At 39.3% G+C, this 18842-nt stretch overlaps 1 protein-coding gene across 2 annotated transcripts in view; it reads left to right on the top strand.

Moving 5' to 3' along the window:
• The window catches only part of MED27 (mediator complex subunit 27), a 98480-nt gene extending 80266 nt beyond the window's left edge, over positions 1-18214 (top strand). Inside the window, exons 6-8 of one of the 2 annotated variants that reach the window (XM_075519699.1) lie at positions 6024-6065; positions 14931-15008; positions 17716-18214. In XM_075519699.1, the coding sequence (XP_075375814.1) occupies positions 6024-6065; positions 14931-15008; positions 17716-17850 (255 nt within the window). In that variant the 3' untranslated portion in view covers positions 17851-18214. The remainder of the gene's footprint in view (positions 1-6023; positions 6066-14930; positions 15009-17715) is intronic. The other variant, XM_075519700.1, reaches the window with a different exon arrangement.
• The last annotated feature ends 628 nt before the right edge of the window (positions 18215-18842 follow it).

Raw genomic sequence — 18842 nt, 5'->3', positions numbered from 1 at the left:
AACGCAACTGTGAGAATCATTGGTAGGTAGTCTTCAATAATTTGCTTGTCAGTAATAGCACATCTTGAACAGCAGCTATTAAAGCAAGTGTCACCTGTTTCCACAAGTGATTTGTGTTATGAACAACTCACCCTGCTTGAACCTTCAAATTTTGTCCGACTGCACACACTCCATATGGCTCTCTTTAGCGCATCAGGAGATGTTAATGGGACCTGACGGCCTTCAGCTCAGCTTGTTTCTCTTTTCAGGGTGGAATGGTCTCTCTTACCGAGACATCCGCCAGGACTTTCCTTTGCCAGTAACAGTACTAAATACCTCCATGTTTCACATTTTCTCTCTGGAGCTTTCTCTTCTGATTATGAAGCCTATTAAAATAAAAAGTTCATTATATCAAGATGAGTACTTGGCACCCATAGGCCATGTTATAATGAGGTGAGACTTTTTTTCCTTTCAAAAGTGATAAGTGTGTTTTAGCACACAGAAGCACGTTGTGTACTGACCCAGAGTTCAGCGGCTCTGAGTCTGAACCTCTGTTCTCTAGAAAAGGCCAGGAGCTGATCTGCTGAAGGAAATAGTACAGCTGTATTTCCCAGGTGAGAGATTCTCACTCGAAGGGCGGGGGATTGGCCTAAGAAGTAGTAAAATAAAAATTGCCTGGTTTTCATTTGCATTATTCAAATATGCAGGTTTAAATACCACTTTGCCGCAGAAGCAGCTGCACTATACTCCCTGTATATTAGCATATAAATACAGACTTATAGCACCAGCCCCTCTTCACCCCAAGTTCTGCTCAGAAGTGAAATGATAGTCTGCCTAAAGAGCACTGACAGTGCTTGATGGATTCCTGTGTCACACTTCATTTGGGTGTGCTCATTTTCTCTGATGAATCCAGTTTCCTTTGAAGCTCCCTTGAAATATAATAATGCTATATATGCTGAAAAGCTAAGTGAAAGGGTTCCTTTCTGAAACTCAGCATCTGGCGTTGGGCTTCTGTTTAGCTCAAGGTTAACTCTCTTGAGAGCTGTATGCCGTTTCTCTGTCATGGTTTGCTGCGAGGGGGAGAGCAGGACTCGCCGAGGCTGGCTTTGGGCAGGGGGCACTAACCTTTGTCTGCTCTCAGTGGGGAGCAGTTCAGCTTCTCCAGAGCATCGCTGCTAACACCTGGCTTATTTTCTTGCTTGAAGCCAGTCTGCAGGGGAGTCTGTTTTCTGCCGATTTAGCTTTCTGCGTCCAAAGTTAGGCTATGTGACTGCTCCCACGAGGCTGCATGAACCTGTGACCTTTACGTGGCAGTTTGCTATTCCATTGGGCCATTCCAGGGCTTTCGCAAACCTGAAGGTCTGCATTTTAGGTATAAATAGGAACATTTCATTTGACTTAAGTAGAATTGGAGTTGCAGCCACTTAAATCATGAGTAAATTTGGCTTGGAAGATTGAATAAATGCGTAGCTTGCTAGTTTTGCCAACTGGAGCACATATTGACAAACACTGAGCTCCCTTTTTTTCACTAATTAACTACGCTGGTAATTGGAGAATAAGAATAAGATTGTGCTCTTGCAATGATTCGCTTTACTTATTGTGCCTGCTGGGAATGAGCGATTACAGTCAATTGCAAACATAGTCCATTCCAATTCCTTCTCTGTCACAACAGATGCTGTTGGGAAAGTACTCCAGTGAGGTTTCACCATACTCCAGTGAGGTTTCACCATACTAGCTTCTCAGTTTCTAGCCTGATAGGGGGAAGAATGCACTAGCATTCGGAAGAGACACAGAAGAGTGTGAAAAAGGAGATCGGCGAGTATCTTCTTTATTATATAACAAAAATACAGAGAACCCTCAGGATCACGGTAGGAGGTGATCGTTTTTCCAGTGAGCAGCTTACACAGTAATTGCTGATTTGGGGGTTTGCTTATGTATTCCTAGGAAGCATTTAATAGTTGTAAACAGCAGAGATAAGATTAACTAGGTGGTATCGTAACAATATGGCAATTTTGAAGCTCCTGTCTTTCGGAAGCCGTGTTGAAGAAGGGACAGTGGTTAAGTCGTTGTGCTTCTTTACACTTAAATAGCTAAATGAGGGTCTGTTGAGTCATCCTCCTAACTGCACAAGTCAGAAGGTCCTTTAAGTAACAAAAGTGAGGTTCAGTGGGGGATTTTCTCCAAGTAGAGCAGGGCAATGAAATATATTGCAACAGCGTTCAACAAAAGAAGAAATGGCCATCATCCGGAGACTGAATGATCACACAGACAGTAAGTGAAAAATGGACTGTGCACAGAAGAGGCCAACGATTTGCTTGGGGATCAGGGGAGTCATCATTTATCTCTGAAAGTACAACTGTTTTAGCAAATTTTGCATTACTGGGAAGCAAAAGGGAAGAGGTGAGTGCAAAGAGCAGAGGCATTGTTAGTCTTCTGGTCCATTAGTCAGGCAAGTCTAGAAAAATACAAATATGGGTGTTTCTCATAGTTGTGGAACTGTGCGCGGTGGCATACTAGCAGTTACACAGGAAAGCTGACATTGCATTATCCAGGTTGCGTTAGCTTGCTGTGGGCTTGTACGTTGTGCTGTGTAGGTTGACAGGTACTTATGTGAAAGCTTCACATGGTTTCTGCTGTACTGAAGTGTAGTTAAATTGGGTACTCCCTCTTACAGATTTAAATACTTTCAAAATTAAGGTGAAAAAATAGAAGTCTTAAGCTTGCAGTGAGTAAAATAAGACACTACATTCTGGGGTTTTATTTTCAAGCTTTGCTTATACAGACGAAGAATCATTGCATTTCTTAAGTGCTTCATGTACTTCTCTCGTGAATTATTCACAAACCCTGCAGAATATGTCTTTGCCAAGTTGCCAGCTGCATAACTTAGACATTTTTGGTGACACTTCGCAAAAACAATAGGTGAGATCTGGCAGCCTCTGACATGTCGTGGGTTCTGGATGCTGATCGCTCTGCAGTCTCTCTTGCCTACCGTACTAACCCATTGCGTCCACCACATACTGATGCATTTTAATTAGCCCTGGAGTTTTAGTGATGGCACCATGCCACCCTTAATTTCAAATTCTGACATACTCATTGTGCACTGGAATTTAACCATGGATAGTAATTAATTACTAGTGTTGTCCTGATTCCGGAGTAAATGAAGCTATGCAGCTCTCTTGCAGGGCAGGCTTATTGTCAGCTGAGCCATTAGTAGCCCTAGGCTGCCAATAAAAATAAAAAAGTATTGGGATTTTTTGGCATAGTAATACCCTGCTTTTCTTTGGATGCAGAGACCGAGAACCACCTTGACAGGGCGTATTTAGAGTGGGTACTTAACATCGCTGCCTAGCCAAATTCCTATTTTTGCATCCCTTAGACTTAACTAAAGAAACATAAGCGTCTCTGTTGAATTATCATGTTAAGGAACTTAGGTTATGTTAATGCTATGGCTTCATTAATTACCCCATATCAATAAGAAAAGGCAGCTTTTAGCCTCCTAGCGTAAGAGAGGAAAAGAAATAGTAGTATCAAAGGAAAGCTTCAAAGACAGGCATAGCTGTCTCTCGGGTAATTTCTGATCCCTGCATTCTTTCCACTTCAAAGCTGGATGTGTGTGTGTTTGGTTGAAGGGGGGGTTGAATCCGATTTCTCTAATAAGTGTTGGCACCAGACCTGTTTGATATTAGATGCAGGGAACATTCTGATTTGTTATCGCCTTTGAAATCGTTCAGACGACCTTCAGAAAATGGCCTCTTGTTACTTATGCTGGGGGTGGGTGGGGAGAGTGGGGCATTGGGAAAAAAAGCCCCAGTTTAATTCACATGCAGAGGATGCCCTGAAATTGTGCTTTCAGCAGTTTTTTAGTTACAAATGTGTGTCTTGATTGAAAGTGAAAAGTTGAAGAATAATAGACCTATAACGATGCATTCTTTAATCTGCCTCTGCCTTAATCCTCAGTTTCAGGGGGAAAGGTGGGCAGTCATTTAGGATGTATGCATGTGGTTTCGGGGGGGGGGGAGTTGGTAGCTTTTTCTTTTTTTTTTTTTTTTAACTTGAATAACATCATGTCTGTAAGACAGACATTCATTACTTTTTCAGCTTTTCAATCTTCATGCCAACTAATGAAGATTCAGAACCTGTTGGACTCATCTTAATGCAGCATCTGAAGTGGGCTTTTTTTTTTTTTTTTTGAGTCTAACTAGAGGGGATCACATTCTTGGTTTGATCACTAGAGATTAGCAAAACTATATATACATTCTAATTATAGCAACTCAGTCTGCAGTCAAAGAACGCCTTAAATTACATGAGAACAGTTTTTAAAAAATACGCATTAATTTTTCATTTTCAAATGTAGACTTTTCTAATATGGAAATGCGATGCTTCCTTCCTGACAGGCTCAGGTCTATTATTACACTGTAAATCAAGCTCAGGTCCAAGTCCAAGCTGAACTGCTGCTTGTGGACTCTAGAGTATGAGTGGTGTTGGTGTTCACACAGGTTCTTGATCCCACCCTAAGAGCCAGTAAATGTAAAAAGGCTTGTAGGTACATGCCTCAGGGTGCTTCTGTCTTCATCCAACCTGGAAAAGGCATCAGCTGCCTTTTGTCTCACGGCAAGGTCAGCAGTAGTAAGCCAGGAAACATCTATCCTGAAGTGATTTTTAAAGTCTTTAACATCACCTTCTGTCCAGACTGAGGACTGGGGATTCAAGAGTCGCTTCTGTACCAGTATTTAGAAGTGGGCCACTTAACAGTGTTACTCTTAAAAGAGTGGGAACTTTTAGCATTCTGAACCTTTTTAGCCATGTGAATTAATTACTTGGATTCAGCATCCTTCCCCCTTTCCTTAATCGCCCCCCTCTAAGTGTGTTTTACTCACTTCATATGACTTCCTTCATTTCAGACTCTAATTTTTGTGCCTTTTAGAAGACTGGTAAATTCAGCTAGAACTTACAGGCACTTCCATCAGACAGAATTAAAATAATCAGTTGTACTTTATAGTAAAGGAGATAAACTCCCATTGTGGGGAAAACGTGTCTGACCATATTATCAAGCACTAGAGGAGCTATCCCTGCTTCATAAATTCACTCAAAAAAATTATTTTCTTTTGAAAATAATTAAGATTAAGATTCCTGAGGTTAATGCTGTAGCAAACACCTTTCTTGTGACAAGTTTTGTGTGTATGGAATTTTTGAGTACGGTGGGATCGGTAGGAAAAAAAAGTGATTTGCAAGTCTGGGATTGAAGGAAATTCCTCTTGTTTTTCCCTGCTGCTTTTCCTTGACAGAGTACAAGATATTCCACAGGGCTGGGCTAAAAAGAGCATTAGCATGTCAGTTGAAATTGTTTCATGTGTGAGCCATTTGGTTGTTTAACAAGGGCAGGCTTACCTTCTGGTTTCTGGGGTTAATAAAATTTATTTCTATTTTGCTCTTTTAGTTTGCCTATAGTTGAGCACACATTTAAATCATGGATATGTGCTGTTATCTACAACCTTAAATCTCTTCTAGTGTGATTTTTGTCTGCAAATGTAAATGCAGTTTCCTAAGGGATGTTTTATTTAGCCCCAGTAGACCAGTGCTTTGGCTTAATTCAGCTAAACGTTCTTTGTGTCATTTGTAACTGAATCACTTATTCAGACACAAGACAAGCATAAACTTAGTAAAAATGCCCTCATTTTAGAAACAGACTGAAGCTGATGAATATTTGCATAGATCAGCCACAACCCCATACAAATGAAGATTTTTGCTTTTTTTGAAAGAACGCATTCATTCAACAGGTCTTCTATATATTTTTTTTTTCTTGAAACTGTGATGAACTGTGTTCATTCTTCATTGCAATGGAAAGGAAATCTTGTATCATTAATTTCCTTTCTTGGATTGCACTAGGTAAAGGCAATGGTTCAAAATAGTGGAGTGAGAAATACGTGTCCATAGATCTGTTTGCCTGCTCTTTTAATTTGAACAGCAGCTTAGCTTCTTTTTCTCCATAATCACGTGTGGTAATATATAACTCTTTTTTTTTTTTTTTTTTTTTCCTACTGTAGCTTGACATATGGTCTAAATCCAACTATCAAGTTTTTCAGAAGGTAAGACTTGCATCATTTCTCTCTACATAATGTGTATAGGAGATATGCGGAGTTTATATTAAATATCTAGGCCCTTATGTGAAAGAATTCAGAATTTATTCCTTTGTCATCACAAGTTGCAAATGACAAACAATAATCTGTAATAATGGAAAACTGTGAGTAGAAAAGGAGATAATTTCTGCTGTTATTTAAGTTGGATTTATTTCCCATCACAGTTCCAGTCCATGGTTTGGAATAGGAAATTGGAGATTATACTACTCTAGCCGTAAAATTTCATGAGGAATCTTCAAGTACTCTTCTTTGAGTCTAAATCTTTTGGGGGAGGAAGGACTGTTTCAGGTTCATTTGGATTTTGTTTTGTTGTTTTCATTGGTTTTGGTTTCCCCCCTTTCCTGGGGGCTTGAGTTTAATAAATCAGTAGAACTCACTTTCCAAAATGAGTTTGGAAACTTTTTCCATGACGTTATTTTGCCTGCTTATCTTTCTGTGCTGGTGTAAGCAAAAGGAATAACTTAGTGAAATGAATGCCATTCCAGAAAATAAGAAAGACCTACGAGAGAATGGCAGCAGTAAGTATAAAGCTACTAAGAAGGTTAAAGTGTATTTTGGAAAGATCTGTATCTCACTATTTTCCAGGCAGGGAAGAGAAGATTTCTCTTTGAAGGCCTCTTGTCAAAATGCTGTAGGTTCAGATTGATCTGGGTTTAAATTCCAGTTTCCTTACTTTCAGGCCACAGTTCAAGGAGCTTGAGTCTCCAGCTGGTGCACTAGCTGCCTTTCATCTGCTTTTGTAGTTCCTGTAACAAATGGGGGTCAGGGACTCGAAAGGGCATAAAAGCAGGGGTCAAAAGTATGGCATATTGGCTGTATTTGTGCATCTTCCTTCCAAGATTTCAGATGCAGTCAGAAGGGAAGACATTTGACCTATGATATTAACCTGCTGCAGATCAAAGGACAGCTTTTGGGGAGGTTGGTTGCTCTCCCTCTCTGCCTAGCATTAAAGCAAAATTTTGCTGCAGTTGATTCTTTACCCCAGAGATTAGTGGATTAAATATTCTTTCTTTTTTTTCTTGCTCCTCAAAAATATTTAGTGTCAAGTAGGGTAATACAGCGGGAAGTAAAACAGCTTATATCTTAGTAACTTGTTTATCAGTATGCTTTAAAGTAATTTGTGCAATGGAATAAATTTAAGGTTCTGTAATTAAGCCCATCATCTCAATTTCCCCATGTGTATGTTTGGTTGTAGGCTCATTTGGGCATAAGATTGTCTTCCTGGATGTTTTGGTTTAGAATAACATGGAAGGGTTAAGTCATATTGCCATAATTTGTGTTAAATAATAATAAATTGTGATGTTTTACTTATATAATTTTAATTGTCTATGTGCAAGATAACAGAGTAAATGTACAGTTTGCTTAGAAGTCCAAGTTAAGGACTCAGGGAGCATGAATACATAGAGTAAATTTCTCTTCAGGTCCAGTAATGGCCTTCAGACCAAAAGTGGAAGAGGTCAGTGAGAAAACGTGAAATGCCCCTCTTACTGCTGCCTCTGTGGCTGTGTTATGGATAAATAAGAATCTTTATTCTCTTCCTAATTCTCTAAAATAATGTGATGTGACCTGAATATTAAGTTCCTGTTCTCCAGTTCCCTCTCTGTAAATAATACCAAATGCATTAATATTAAAAAACAAAAAAACAAAACAAAAAAAAAACCAAAAAAAACCAAAAACAAAACAACAACAACAACAAAAAAAAACAGAAAGAAAAGACTGCAGGAGAAAGGGTTGCCTGTAACCAGTTCAACAGCTGTCTGTGTTTTTTATAGTCATTTTATACATTTTGTTCCCAGCTCTGTCACTGTGTTACCTTGCACAACTTAACCTCGCTTTGGATCAGTTTTCCTCATCCCTTAGGCTGGGGTAATACTTGCTGACTTCACAGGAGCTATTGCTGAATTGGTTGCGTGGTGCTTTCAGATTCTTGCATGAAAAATGTGATAAAAATGCAAGGTGATGGTGTTCTCTAATCAATAGATTCTGTACTATTGAGCTGATAGTTAAAGAAGTTAACTAGGACCTAAGTCAAGTTTTCAAACAGATGATAGAAAATGCTGTGGTTCAGCATAGCAAGTTTTCTCTCGGTGGTGCTGTGCTTGGTTTGGGTTTCTCTTTATTCTCTGAAGCTGTACTTGTATCCATGTATAATACCCAGGAATAGTGATGTAGCAATAGCAAAATAAAGGAAATAGATTAAATAGTGTTAGAGAAACTATTATACTCTGTTACTAGTGTAGGATCTGTACTGCAGGATCTTCAGAACAAATGTTTTCATGCTGTTAAAAAATCATCGGTAAATGTGTCAGAGCACATGTGAATATTCCTGAAACATGTTTCTCATGGCAGTCACCAGTAATGCAATGTGGAAGTGCTGTGCCGAGAAGGAAAAATACGGATGAGTAACTGCTCCCACCGAGGAGGCTGGGAAGCCCTATCAGCTCTACCACCTCTAATACTGTAAAATCAATCACCCCTCTGAAGGGCAGGGCCGTTTCTCTTTAAAAGCTGGACCAAGTTCTCCAGCTCTGTCTTCAGTGATAATATAACAACATCTGGAGCTCACAAGATACCTGCCAGTGATAGCTGCAGGCCTGTCAAATTCTCACAGGGTTGCAGCGTGACTTTCTAGGTTAAGGACCAGAGACCTCTGATCTTCAATCCAACCCTGTCAAACAAAGCTAAATTTGTCCTGACTTTTTGTTTGCAAACGCTGGCTGTGTCAGCAAGCCTTTTCTCTCTCCTTCTTATTAGGCAGGATACCCGAGTGTGTATAATTTGATGGGGGATGGCTCCCGGAGGGCCCATTACTGTTAAAGTGTACAGTCATTTTCCATGTTCCCTGGAGACTCCTTGAATCTGGTCCTGGGGTGAATAAGCTTTATAGGCATTGAATCCACCAGCAGGGTTAGATTCAGAGAATGGAGCTGGGAAATAAGAGAGGGAAGGCTGAAAAGGGCAAAAGCACAAGGAGCAAAGAAAAGGTTTTTCAGACTTCCATGTTGGTCTGACATTTAAACTCCACAGGAGCGGCAACCGTTTTGATCTTAAACCTCCTTATTTTAACACCTTGCATCTCTTGATCCACTAGCGCAAGAGGAGGAACAAAACAGGAAATAAAGAAATATTTGGGGGCTTAAATCTTGGTGGGAAGAAGAGTGTACCTGAGGGCTGCATAATTCCAGGTCATTGTGCAGAGGATTAAAAAAATAAGTATTGTAGAGAATGGTGGAATATTCATAACTTTGCATTCAAAAAAGAAGAAAAAATATAGAATAGTGAAACTGCTGTGAGTGGATCAAAATGGGAGATGGTGTCAAACATTAACTGTTTCATTTATCAAGCTGCTCAGTTAAGAGCAGCATAGCTGGTGTTGCTGTGTAACATGATGTTTGGCTGTTTAAGTCATATGCATAGGCTTTAAACCCATATATTTCGTTCTGATCTCGGAGTCCCATTCTTATTTTCACCTAAATGGTCTATCAATTTTAGCATGCCACAAACTGGTTTTGTTTTGGCTTGATATGTTTCTTCCCAAGGCACGTTTTAACCTAAGCTTTGAGAAGCTGTTTGTGCCTGTCCAGCCGTTCGTGAGCTGTGTGATCCCAAAGTGATGGGAACTCGGGAGCACGATTTTCACCACTACAAGGGCACATAAGTATTGTAATGTATGAAGATGTATTCTTGTCAATAATCTCAGAATAAAATCACATGCAGGATGAATGCATGCATGAGACAAATATTGGGCTATTGATGATGTCTGTTCAAGGAGAGGAGATGGACTGTTCCAGGGTCACCTGCATGATTGCTCCTGTGCATGATCAGTACTTGGCTCTGCTCAAAGACCTGCTTAGGCGAAATAAAATCTCTATGACCCAGGCCAAATAAGCAGAACAAGTGAAATAAAAACTTAAACACTCTGTGAGCTCTGAAAACAAATGATAAATCCTACGCTTCAGAAAAGTCTGGTAGTGCTTTACTGAATTGGGAGCGGGGAAGGGTGTGTAAAGGGTTTGTGTGGAGTTCATCAGTGCCTGTTCATAGAGGCACCATCTATCACCCTTCCGAGCGCCTCTCGGGCACCGGGTTCTGTGTACCGGATTCCCTCCGGAGAGACTCAAACGTGGTCCTGGAGAGAAGATTGAGTAATAGGAATCCTTGGAAATGAACAAAGGCACTCGTGCAGTTTTCCACACTATAAAAGGTCTAAACACTAATAAAATAACTTCCTTTTTTTTTTTTTTTTTTTTTTTTCCTTTTAGTGCTGTGATCATCCTCCAGAACTCATTGTTACAGGCTACTGTTAAGGCCATGAACTTAGCAGGGTTTAAAAAAAAAATTAAAAAACTTTCAGGGGATTTAGAGAATCCCTTTATATTAGATGGAGTTGTCAGTGCCATACTTGAGGGAATAAACCAATAAGTAAGTGGCAAGGAAAGTTATGACTCTTAAAGGAAGTTTTGCACCTACTTTTGAAAAGCATATTTACTGGCAGTGAGATAAAATACTAGAAGAGAGAGACAGCTTCTATAATTTAGTTGTGTGATGTTTGTATTTTTATGTTTTAGTTTTTATGCCAGGTATAGCTTCATACATCTATGGAACATACCTAGTCTATGGTGGAGCAAAGCTATACCGTAGGTCTTTGCTTTCGTGCTTCTTATTCCAATTAGAGGAAGCACTTGTTCAGCTTTCTCAACCTGTGAATTGTAGAATTCTTTTTTTTTTTTTAATGAATTTTCAGCTCTGGGAATGCTATATGGCTAACAAGCGTCGTTAAGGCCCAATAATGCCATTTTTTGGATTTGTCACCTTCGGAAAGCACATTTCAGCAGAGCAGTACTATCAAGTGGGTAAAGAAATGCTGCAGAAATGACTGGTGTTGGCTCGGTTGAGACAAATAACAGGGATTTTGTTTTCTGCTCATCGCTGGGTGTTGGTCTCAGGGGCTATTTATAACTTTACCGAGCAGGCAAGCTGAGCAGTCGGCTGCGAGAGGGAAGTCCATCCCTCTGCAGAGCAGAGCAGCGGCGTGGGCTCAACAGGTCGCTTCTCGCAGCGGGCCGGTACCTGGACAGCCCTGCTTCTTGCTGAGGCCTGGTTGTTCGCCAAGAGCGACAAGTACCTAGGATTTAATTTGCACAAAGTCGCAATGGACATTAGGTTTGATCCAGTATCAGTCTGTTTTGTATTCCTCGTGTATACAGTGCCCTAGAGAGAGGAGCAGAGATGGATTTAAGAAGCACATGGTTATAGTCAACTTGAATTTGGAAGTGAAAAGGAGGGGGAAAAAAAAAAATCTCAGGTGATATAATTAACTATTAACAAGAAGGGAAGTTTTCTTGTTCAAATTGAGTGTCTTTGCCAGAATTTTTTTTTCCATGTAACTGAAGTCTCTTTTGCTCTGTCTCAAAGTGCTTAGTTAAACAATAGCTATTTTATTTAGCAAAATTGTGCTTCAGGAGATTGCCTTGTCTTGCCTTTTTTTTGGACAAAAATTCCAAGTGCTTTTCAATATATGAATTGTGAAACATTGAGCTTTTCTGCAAGATCTCTTGAAAATCTATTTCGAGGTCCAGAGCAACAGCTATCCCAATCAATGTGTGCTCTTCTGAATATGTTCCCGTATAAAAAGAGGTAGAGAAATTAAAAAGTGACCAATAACTTAGATAGCGGTAGGTAAGGTAGAGCAATAAAAGTGAAGTTAATAAAATAAAACCCTGAAATGTACCAAATGTCATCCCACACCCAGAATAAATTAGTTTCTGATTCCAACTTGACTGGAAGAAAAAGTGTGTCCCTTAAGGGAGCAGGCGCATGTGCAGTTTGTTTTGCCTTGCTTTGGTGTGAAATCGTATTGCCGTTAGTAAAGCTGGGTATTGATCTCCCCCGCCTTTGAAATCTTGGCCAGTTTGTGCTTTCTCTCATCATCTCTGTTATCTTGAGGGGGGTTAATTCTTCCTTCTCTCCCATGCGCTGGCCAGTTTGTCTTTTGCCCAGCTCTTTTCTGTTTGACATCATGTTCTTTGCTGGGTTGGGGGGGCTGTCATCCCCTACTCCTCTTCCTCAGATTTGACACCCACTTTGATCTTTTTTAGAAGCACTTTATCAGCACTTGCTTATGGTAGAAATCGCCTCCTTTTTGTTCAGAGAACATTATTAGTGTTCTAGCCATGCTGGGATGGCTTTTATCTCCCTGTGGAATCTCATTAGCTTTACATTACAATAGGAACAGCATATGTGCAACTTTACCAAAGTGGCCGGTCTTATTTAAATTTGTTAATAGCAGTATTTTTTTAAGCAACTTTCTTCAGTGCCAAGAGAAAACAACTTTGTTGTTCAGGAAAAAGAAATACAGTTTGTTAGAAGTAGAAATACAGCAGAAGGAGAGCGGCTGCTCATAAATATCCTCAGAACTTTCTATTCTTTGACATGTCTGATACTATCCTATAAAAGCACCATCTTAAAAGAAAAAAATTCACATAGCTAGTAGGGCTTGGATTACAGTCATTTCTGAACACTACATGAGATGTGTTTAAAAGGATTGACTGATTTGAGTTATGCTGTGCTATTAATGCACTGTTAATCACGCTATTTCTAATTTTTTTTTAAATGGTATCATATAAATGGCTTAAGCAGGCTGAGGTCCATTTCGTGAATATTTTTGCAATCTCACCAGAATGTGCACGGTCCCAAAAGTTTTCCCTTCCAAATGTCAGAATCACATGTCCTTATTCACGCTGAATGGAGCTGCTTTTGGAGGTAGTTGTGCACGAATGATGGGGAGCAGAATCTGTTTCTAAAATTGTAGTATAACTTAAAACTGGATTCAGTGTAGGACAGACTGATTTGATGTAGTGTTCTGCGGAGGAAGTTTGTATGGTGTGAATTAGAGCCTGTCTATACATGGATTTATTCAGGAATATATCTTTTACAGATTCACCTCCCTGAATAGCTTCAAGCATGAGCCTCTCTTTCTCCAGTGAAAGTTTGAGTGCTTCAGCACAATTCACATTGCTGAATTAGACTAAATACAAATTAGGAACAAGTGGAGTTAGATGGGAATTGTAATTTCAGTAACACTTTATCTTACTCAAAATTTACTATAGTACATAGACAAGCCCTGGGACATATATAGACAAGCCCTGAGAAGAGCACTACTCCATGTTAAAACTAGAAAACACAATTTAATCACTAATTAGACAGTCGTGTAGTTTGTTGGATGCTTTGATATTACTGATGAGGACCATTAATAGATTTACAAGTTACGAGATGTGAAAGAGCTCTCGTGGTTGTGTTGTCTTGAGTTCTTTCATAGTCCAGCCCAAAGAATTTTGCCAAGAATTTCTGCATTAAGCCTAGAACTTCTGAGAAGAAGCAAGCTGTTGACTGTGCTAATAACTTAGGAAGCTGCCGGGCTGAATACTGTTAGTGAATTGTATCGTAGCTGTCAGAAACTGCCCCCTTCCAGAGTCATTTAAAAATGGTAGTGATTTAAAAAAAAAAAAGCAAACCAAACAAAAAAAAACCCAAACAAAACTATCAAAGCATTGGTTGGTTTTCCTGATTTTTTTTCTTTAATTATTCTTTTTATTATAAATACACATTTTGTATGTATTCTGTCTAGCTGTAATTCCCAGATATAAGATACTGTTATGGCTCTGTCTGGGAAATTAAAAATCTTTCTATCAGAAATCTTTTACTAATGTAAGTATTTGTAAACCATAATCATATTAATTGATTCCTGGTTTCAGAGGAAATGAAACTGAGAGTTCGATTCCTGTTTGCTCAACGTAAGCAACCTGAAATAGGACTACAAGACTTAAACATTTTAAGTTTTCCCATTAAAAAAAGGAGTGTACTCATTTTTCTGTAAAAATGCAGTTTCAATTCAGAGTATTTTATCCTGTTGGGAGGGGGGTGGCAGGGAGTGTTTTTTTGGTTTGGGGGTTTGGGTTTGTTTTGGGGGTTTTTTTGGTGTGGTTTTTTTTTTCCACTAAAACAGACCAAACCCAAAGCTTAGGATTTTTTTTTTTTTAAATCTTAACCTCTGTTCTTATAAGTTAGCCTTCCAGTACTATTTAATTTAGCTACATTATTGACAATGTTTTTTCTTTTGTTGAGCAAATCATCACAGATTAAGGGAATATATTCTCTAAAAAAAATTAAAGAAAAAATGGGAACATTTAAAGAGAAAACCAAAGTGCTTTCCTCTGACATTATTTATTTAGTGACTTTGCTTGTTCATGGTTTCACATGATTTCATTTCTGGGATTTCAATCACAGAAGCACAGTTTCTGCTCTTATGCTGTAGGCATTTGAAAGTTGGGCAAATTATTTGCTATGGATGCTTTTATTTTATATGGTACAGAAGATTATTTTTTTCCCTTTTTACAGCTGGGTTAGTAGTCCAAAGTGGGAAGTGAAGTGTGTTAGTTTAGTATTGTTCCATGTAGCATGGAGCTGGACACCTTCCTCATCACTTGGCTCACATTAGCTACCAGTCTAGATTCTTTTACCAACACTATTAGCTTTTATCATGTTTATGAACTTCCAAAGGTGTGTTTGATTTTACTGTATGCATATGAAGTTACTTATCATGATTGCTTCAGCTCATTCTGGTATGAAGCTGGCAGAGGGAATGGAAGCTAGCTGTCAAAAACTACCCAAAATTACTTTGAGAATGTGTTCACGGTCATGTAATCCTTGGTTTGCAGCTTCCCCATGGAATTTATACTGGTTTCCTGCAGATTAACACTGCTTGGTCTGAAATACAGAATGAGTAAACGTATATTCTCCTTTTGTCTGATACAGGTGACAGATCACGCGACCACTGCTCTGTTGCACTACCAGCTGCCTCAAATGCCAGATGTGGTAGTCAGATCTTTCATGGTAAGTGTATTGGAAAATACATTTTTCCAGATAGACTTCAGCGTGCTTACAGTGATGGACATTAGGCAGTTCTGATGCAGTTGTAATTTCCCCTATTTAAACAATCTAGACAGTAGAGAATGACTATAATTCTTTGTATCTGATACCTGGACAAGGATGAAGAGCCCATTCTCATTACCCTGGGATAATTGGTGTTGGAAGACTGAGCTTTATACAGCTCTTCTGTCACAGGTCTCAATATTTGCTTTACGATTCCTATTTGCAAAGCTACTCTGGGTCATCTCGAAAGACAGTAGGAAAAACTCTCTCAACCAAAATTTTTGCTGTGGTCCAGCCCTTTCACACTGTTCATACTGTGCGAGGAGTTGAGTTCTGTATGTAGAAAGTCTGCTCTGCTGGAAGTTCCCCAGTAAGAGGAAGCTCCCAGGTAGTGTGTTCCAGCTGAGGCAGCTTGCTTGTCAGCTTGCCCAGTGTGGGAAGCAATGAGAGTTATTTGGAGAATGACGAGAGGAGGAACGTGATCGGGAAGAGTCCATTTTGCTGTATCCCAAGTATCTCAAGAGTCCCAAGAGTCCATTTTGCTGTATCCCAAGTATCCCAAGAGTCCATTTTGCTGTATCCCAAGTATTTGCTGTATCCCAAGTATTTTGCTGTATCCCATTTTGCTGTAGCCCCAAGTTTGTTCCGAAGGATTTGCATGTACTCGCCCAGCATAACAACAGGTGGTTTTGGGAATTGAGGAAATGCTTGATGAAGTATTCCACTGTTTTCTTACTGAATAAAATTAATCAAATACTGCTCTACCTTGATATGCAGATTTAAGTTTATCACCTTTAATTCTGCTTGTATTTAGAATTTTATTTGTGAAATAAACTTGTATATAAGCAGCCGTGTTAATGAGAAGGTGAGAATAAGGTTTTAAGATTCAAAGTTCTTTCTACCAAGATGAATTTGGGCAATGGAGAATCTTGCTGTTCTCTCTGCTGCAGTCTCCCAAAGGAGGCTTTTGGGAGAACTTTCTCTGCTCTTCAGACTTTTTCCTTCACTTAACTTCTATTACGTTACCCCTTCACCTGGAGCAATGTAACTGAGACTTTTAAAAACTAACATCTAATTTTGCCATTCACAATCCTGCGGTGTGTACAGTAGCATTGGGTCTTTTATGTCTTTAATTTCCACTGTGTAATTTCAGATCAGTCAGACTCCCTTACCTGCTGTGCTGGTTTGTTTATTTAAAAAGGCCACTAAGGTGAGAGATTTGCAAAGGTCTCTCCGCTTGGAGTGCATCTTCAAATAATAGGTTTTGAAAGGTGAAAGCAACTCTTATTGGCCAAATCCATGTTTCAACATGTTTCTGAAAGTTTATGTTTAATAGAATGGGTATCACGTTTGTTTAAGCCATGGACCTGCCTTACTGATTTGATGAAACACTACTAAAACTTTTAACAAAGCAAAACCAGATGTACACCAGAAGTGTCGGTGTGTTGGTCCTTTCACATGTCAGTCGTGCAATCCACATGGCAAGATGTAGTGAAGCCCGAATTTTCTGATGGGAATGAAGAACACTTTTTTTTTTTTTCTTTCAACAGATGTCTCAAGTCCACAGTTTAACTTCATTTACCTATTTTTGTATTATGGTTCCAAAAATTCGATTTCTCTGTAGTGCAAGCAAAGCCCATCCAAGCTGAAGTAAATAACAGCAATTTACTTGTAGTGTTCTGTTGCCCTTGTCCCCATATTTACTGCTAAACCCAGAGAAGATCTAGTTCTTTTGGAGGAGAGTTATTGACGGCCAAAGGTTTGGTTGCTATAGAGAAGGCTCTGATGAAGATGGAAGGATTTGTTTCAATAAACTCGGCCGACCTCTTCTTCAGAGAACAATTTTCTCTTATCGATGTAACTCAATAGGACTTTAAATGACAAGATTCATGTGCATCCTTCACAGTATAAATGTGCTGGTCTAGGGTGTTTTTTAGTTGTGTATCTCCTTGAGTTGGGAATTGAGTTATGTAATGCTCATTGCTATGTATGATGATGGGAACAATCCACTTCAGAGGCAGGAACTTTACCTAGGAACACCTGAACTTACTCTGTGTTGTTCAGCACTAGCCTTTTTTATATATATATATATATTTTTATATATATTTATTTATCAGTGTAATCAGATTTAAAATGGTACAGTATTTTTATGACCAATGAGTATTGATCTTCAAATTGCATTAGGGAGGAAGTTAGTTAGCTTGCTGTGAAAGTCCTTCTATCTTCAGCCATGAAGAGTTCAGACCGTTGCAGTATGATTGCAGCAGGGGTGTGATAGATGATCATAGGAAGAGACAAACCAATATTCGGTTGAAGAAGTTACCCATCAAGACCAATTATAGTCCAGTAAAAATATGAGGAGCGTTACACTACTTGCCTTCCATCGTGATTCTCTAGCTGTGAATACCTCCTGCTCAGAGTGCATGAATTTCTATTAACAAATTTGCTTAAGTGACTAAAAAAGCAAAAGATTATTAATAAAGTGGGAATGCAGCTATACAGTGACCTTGTAATCTTCGGCATGTTTCTGTTTATAAAATCACTGTATACCTCGCTGGGGCCTCGCCAAAGTACGTTCTCTGTCCTTGCTATCACTGTTTGACAAGAATGATGATGAAGAGGAACATCCATATCCAGTTTTCTTAATTTCTCTCTCTTTTCCTTTTAGACCTGGTTAAGAAGTTACATAAAGCTGTTCCAGGCTCCGTGCCAGCGCTGCGGAAAGTTTCTGCAGGATGGCCTGCCACCCACGTGGAGGGATTTCCGAACGCTTGAAGCTTTTCATGACACTTGCAGGCAATAGTAGCCCAGCCATTGATACGCGAGGAGTGAACAGTCTGTCAGGCTCGAAGAGAGCTGATGGTTTAATAGGTGGTTCCATTTCTGAACCTTTCATCCTGTACTAAGTAGTGAGGTTGCACTAATACATTTGACTATTTAAAAGCGATCAGTCTGCAAGGTACATGTGAGTAATGTATTTTGAAGAAGATGGTAAGAAGCTGCGTGTGATCGCTTGATGCTTCTGAGCTGAAATGATGTGTCTGGGGAGATCTGACAGTAATAATCATTATTCTAAACCTTAATGAAAATATGTGTGTACAGTTTGTGTTTTGTGACAGAATTTGCAATGTTGAAGACTTTTATAAACTTGAAATAAATTTTGTATTCCAGAATTTGTGCTATTTGTTTCATTATTTGATCAACAAAATCCTTGGGTTTGGTGTGGATTTTTCAACACTGCTCTTTTCTTTAGAAAACCTGGAAACATTTAAACATGCATGCTGATATGATGGGGGGGTGTTGTTGGAAGGCTGCTTATCTGAGCGCTGGTCTTTTTCTGGAAGAGATTATGGCGTTGATTAAACATGGAATTTCAAAGGCATGTGGCAGCTTGGAAGATGCAATATACTTTCTAAGGCAGGGGGAAACAGATGTTTCCCTTTAAAGTTGTAATGAAAAATGTTAGCAAAATCTGAATGTATTAAGTGGTTAGAAAACGTGTGATGAGCAGTGACAGCGTGTATAATTCGTCATGTTTTAGGACTGAAAGTAGTAAAATAATTCAGCCCTAAAGCACAGCTTGTGCAGCACAGATACATACAGCATGTTTCCTAAATTATTTAAAGTTTACATGCAACACGCCAGCGAAGAGTAAGATCCCTCCCAGTAATCCTTACACTTGGCATGGATGGGATTGTTCAGCTCCTACGAGCCCCAGCCTTTTTTCCTTCACCCAAAGACCGGGAAGGTCCCTGGTCCTGTCCCAGCTGAATGCTCGCTGGCCTGGGGCTGTAG

This window comes from Mycteria americana, chromosome 17 (genome assembly GCF_035582795.1).
Source record: "Mycteria americana isolate JAX WOST 10 ecotype Jacksonville Zoo and Gardens chromosome 17, USCA_MyAme_1.0, whole genome shotgun sequence".
Lineage (NCBI taxonomy): Eukaryota > Metazoa > Chordata > Aves > Ciconiiformes > Ciconiidae > Mycteria > Mycteria americana.
Note: the sequence above shows the minus strand (reverse complement) of the source record. Positions and strands in the feature narration are given on the sequence as shown.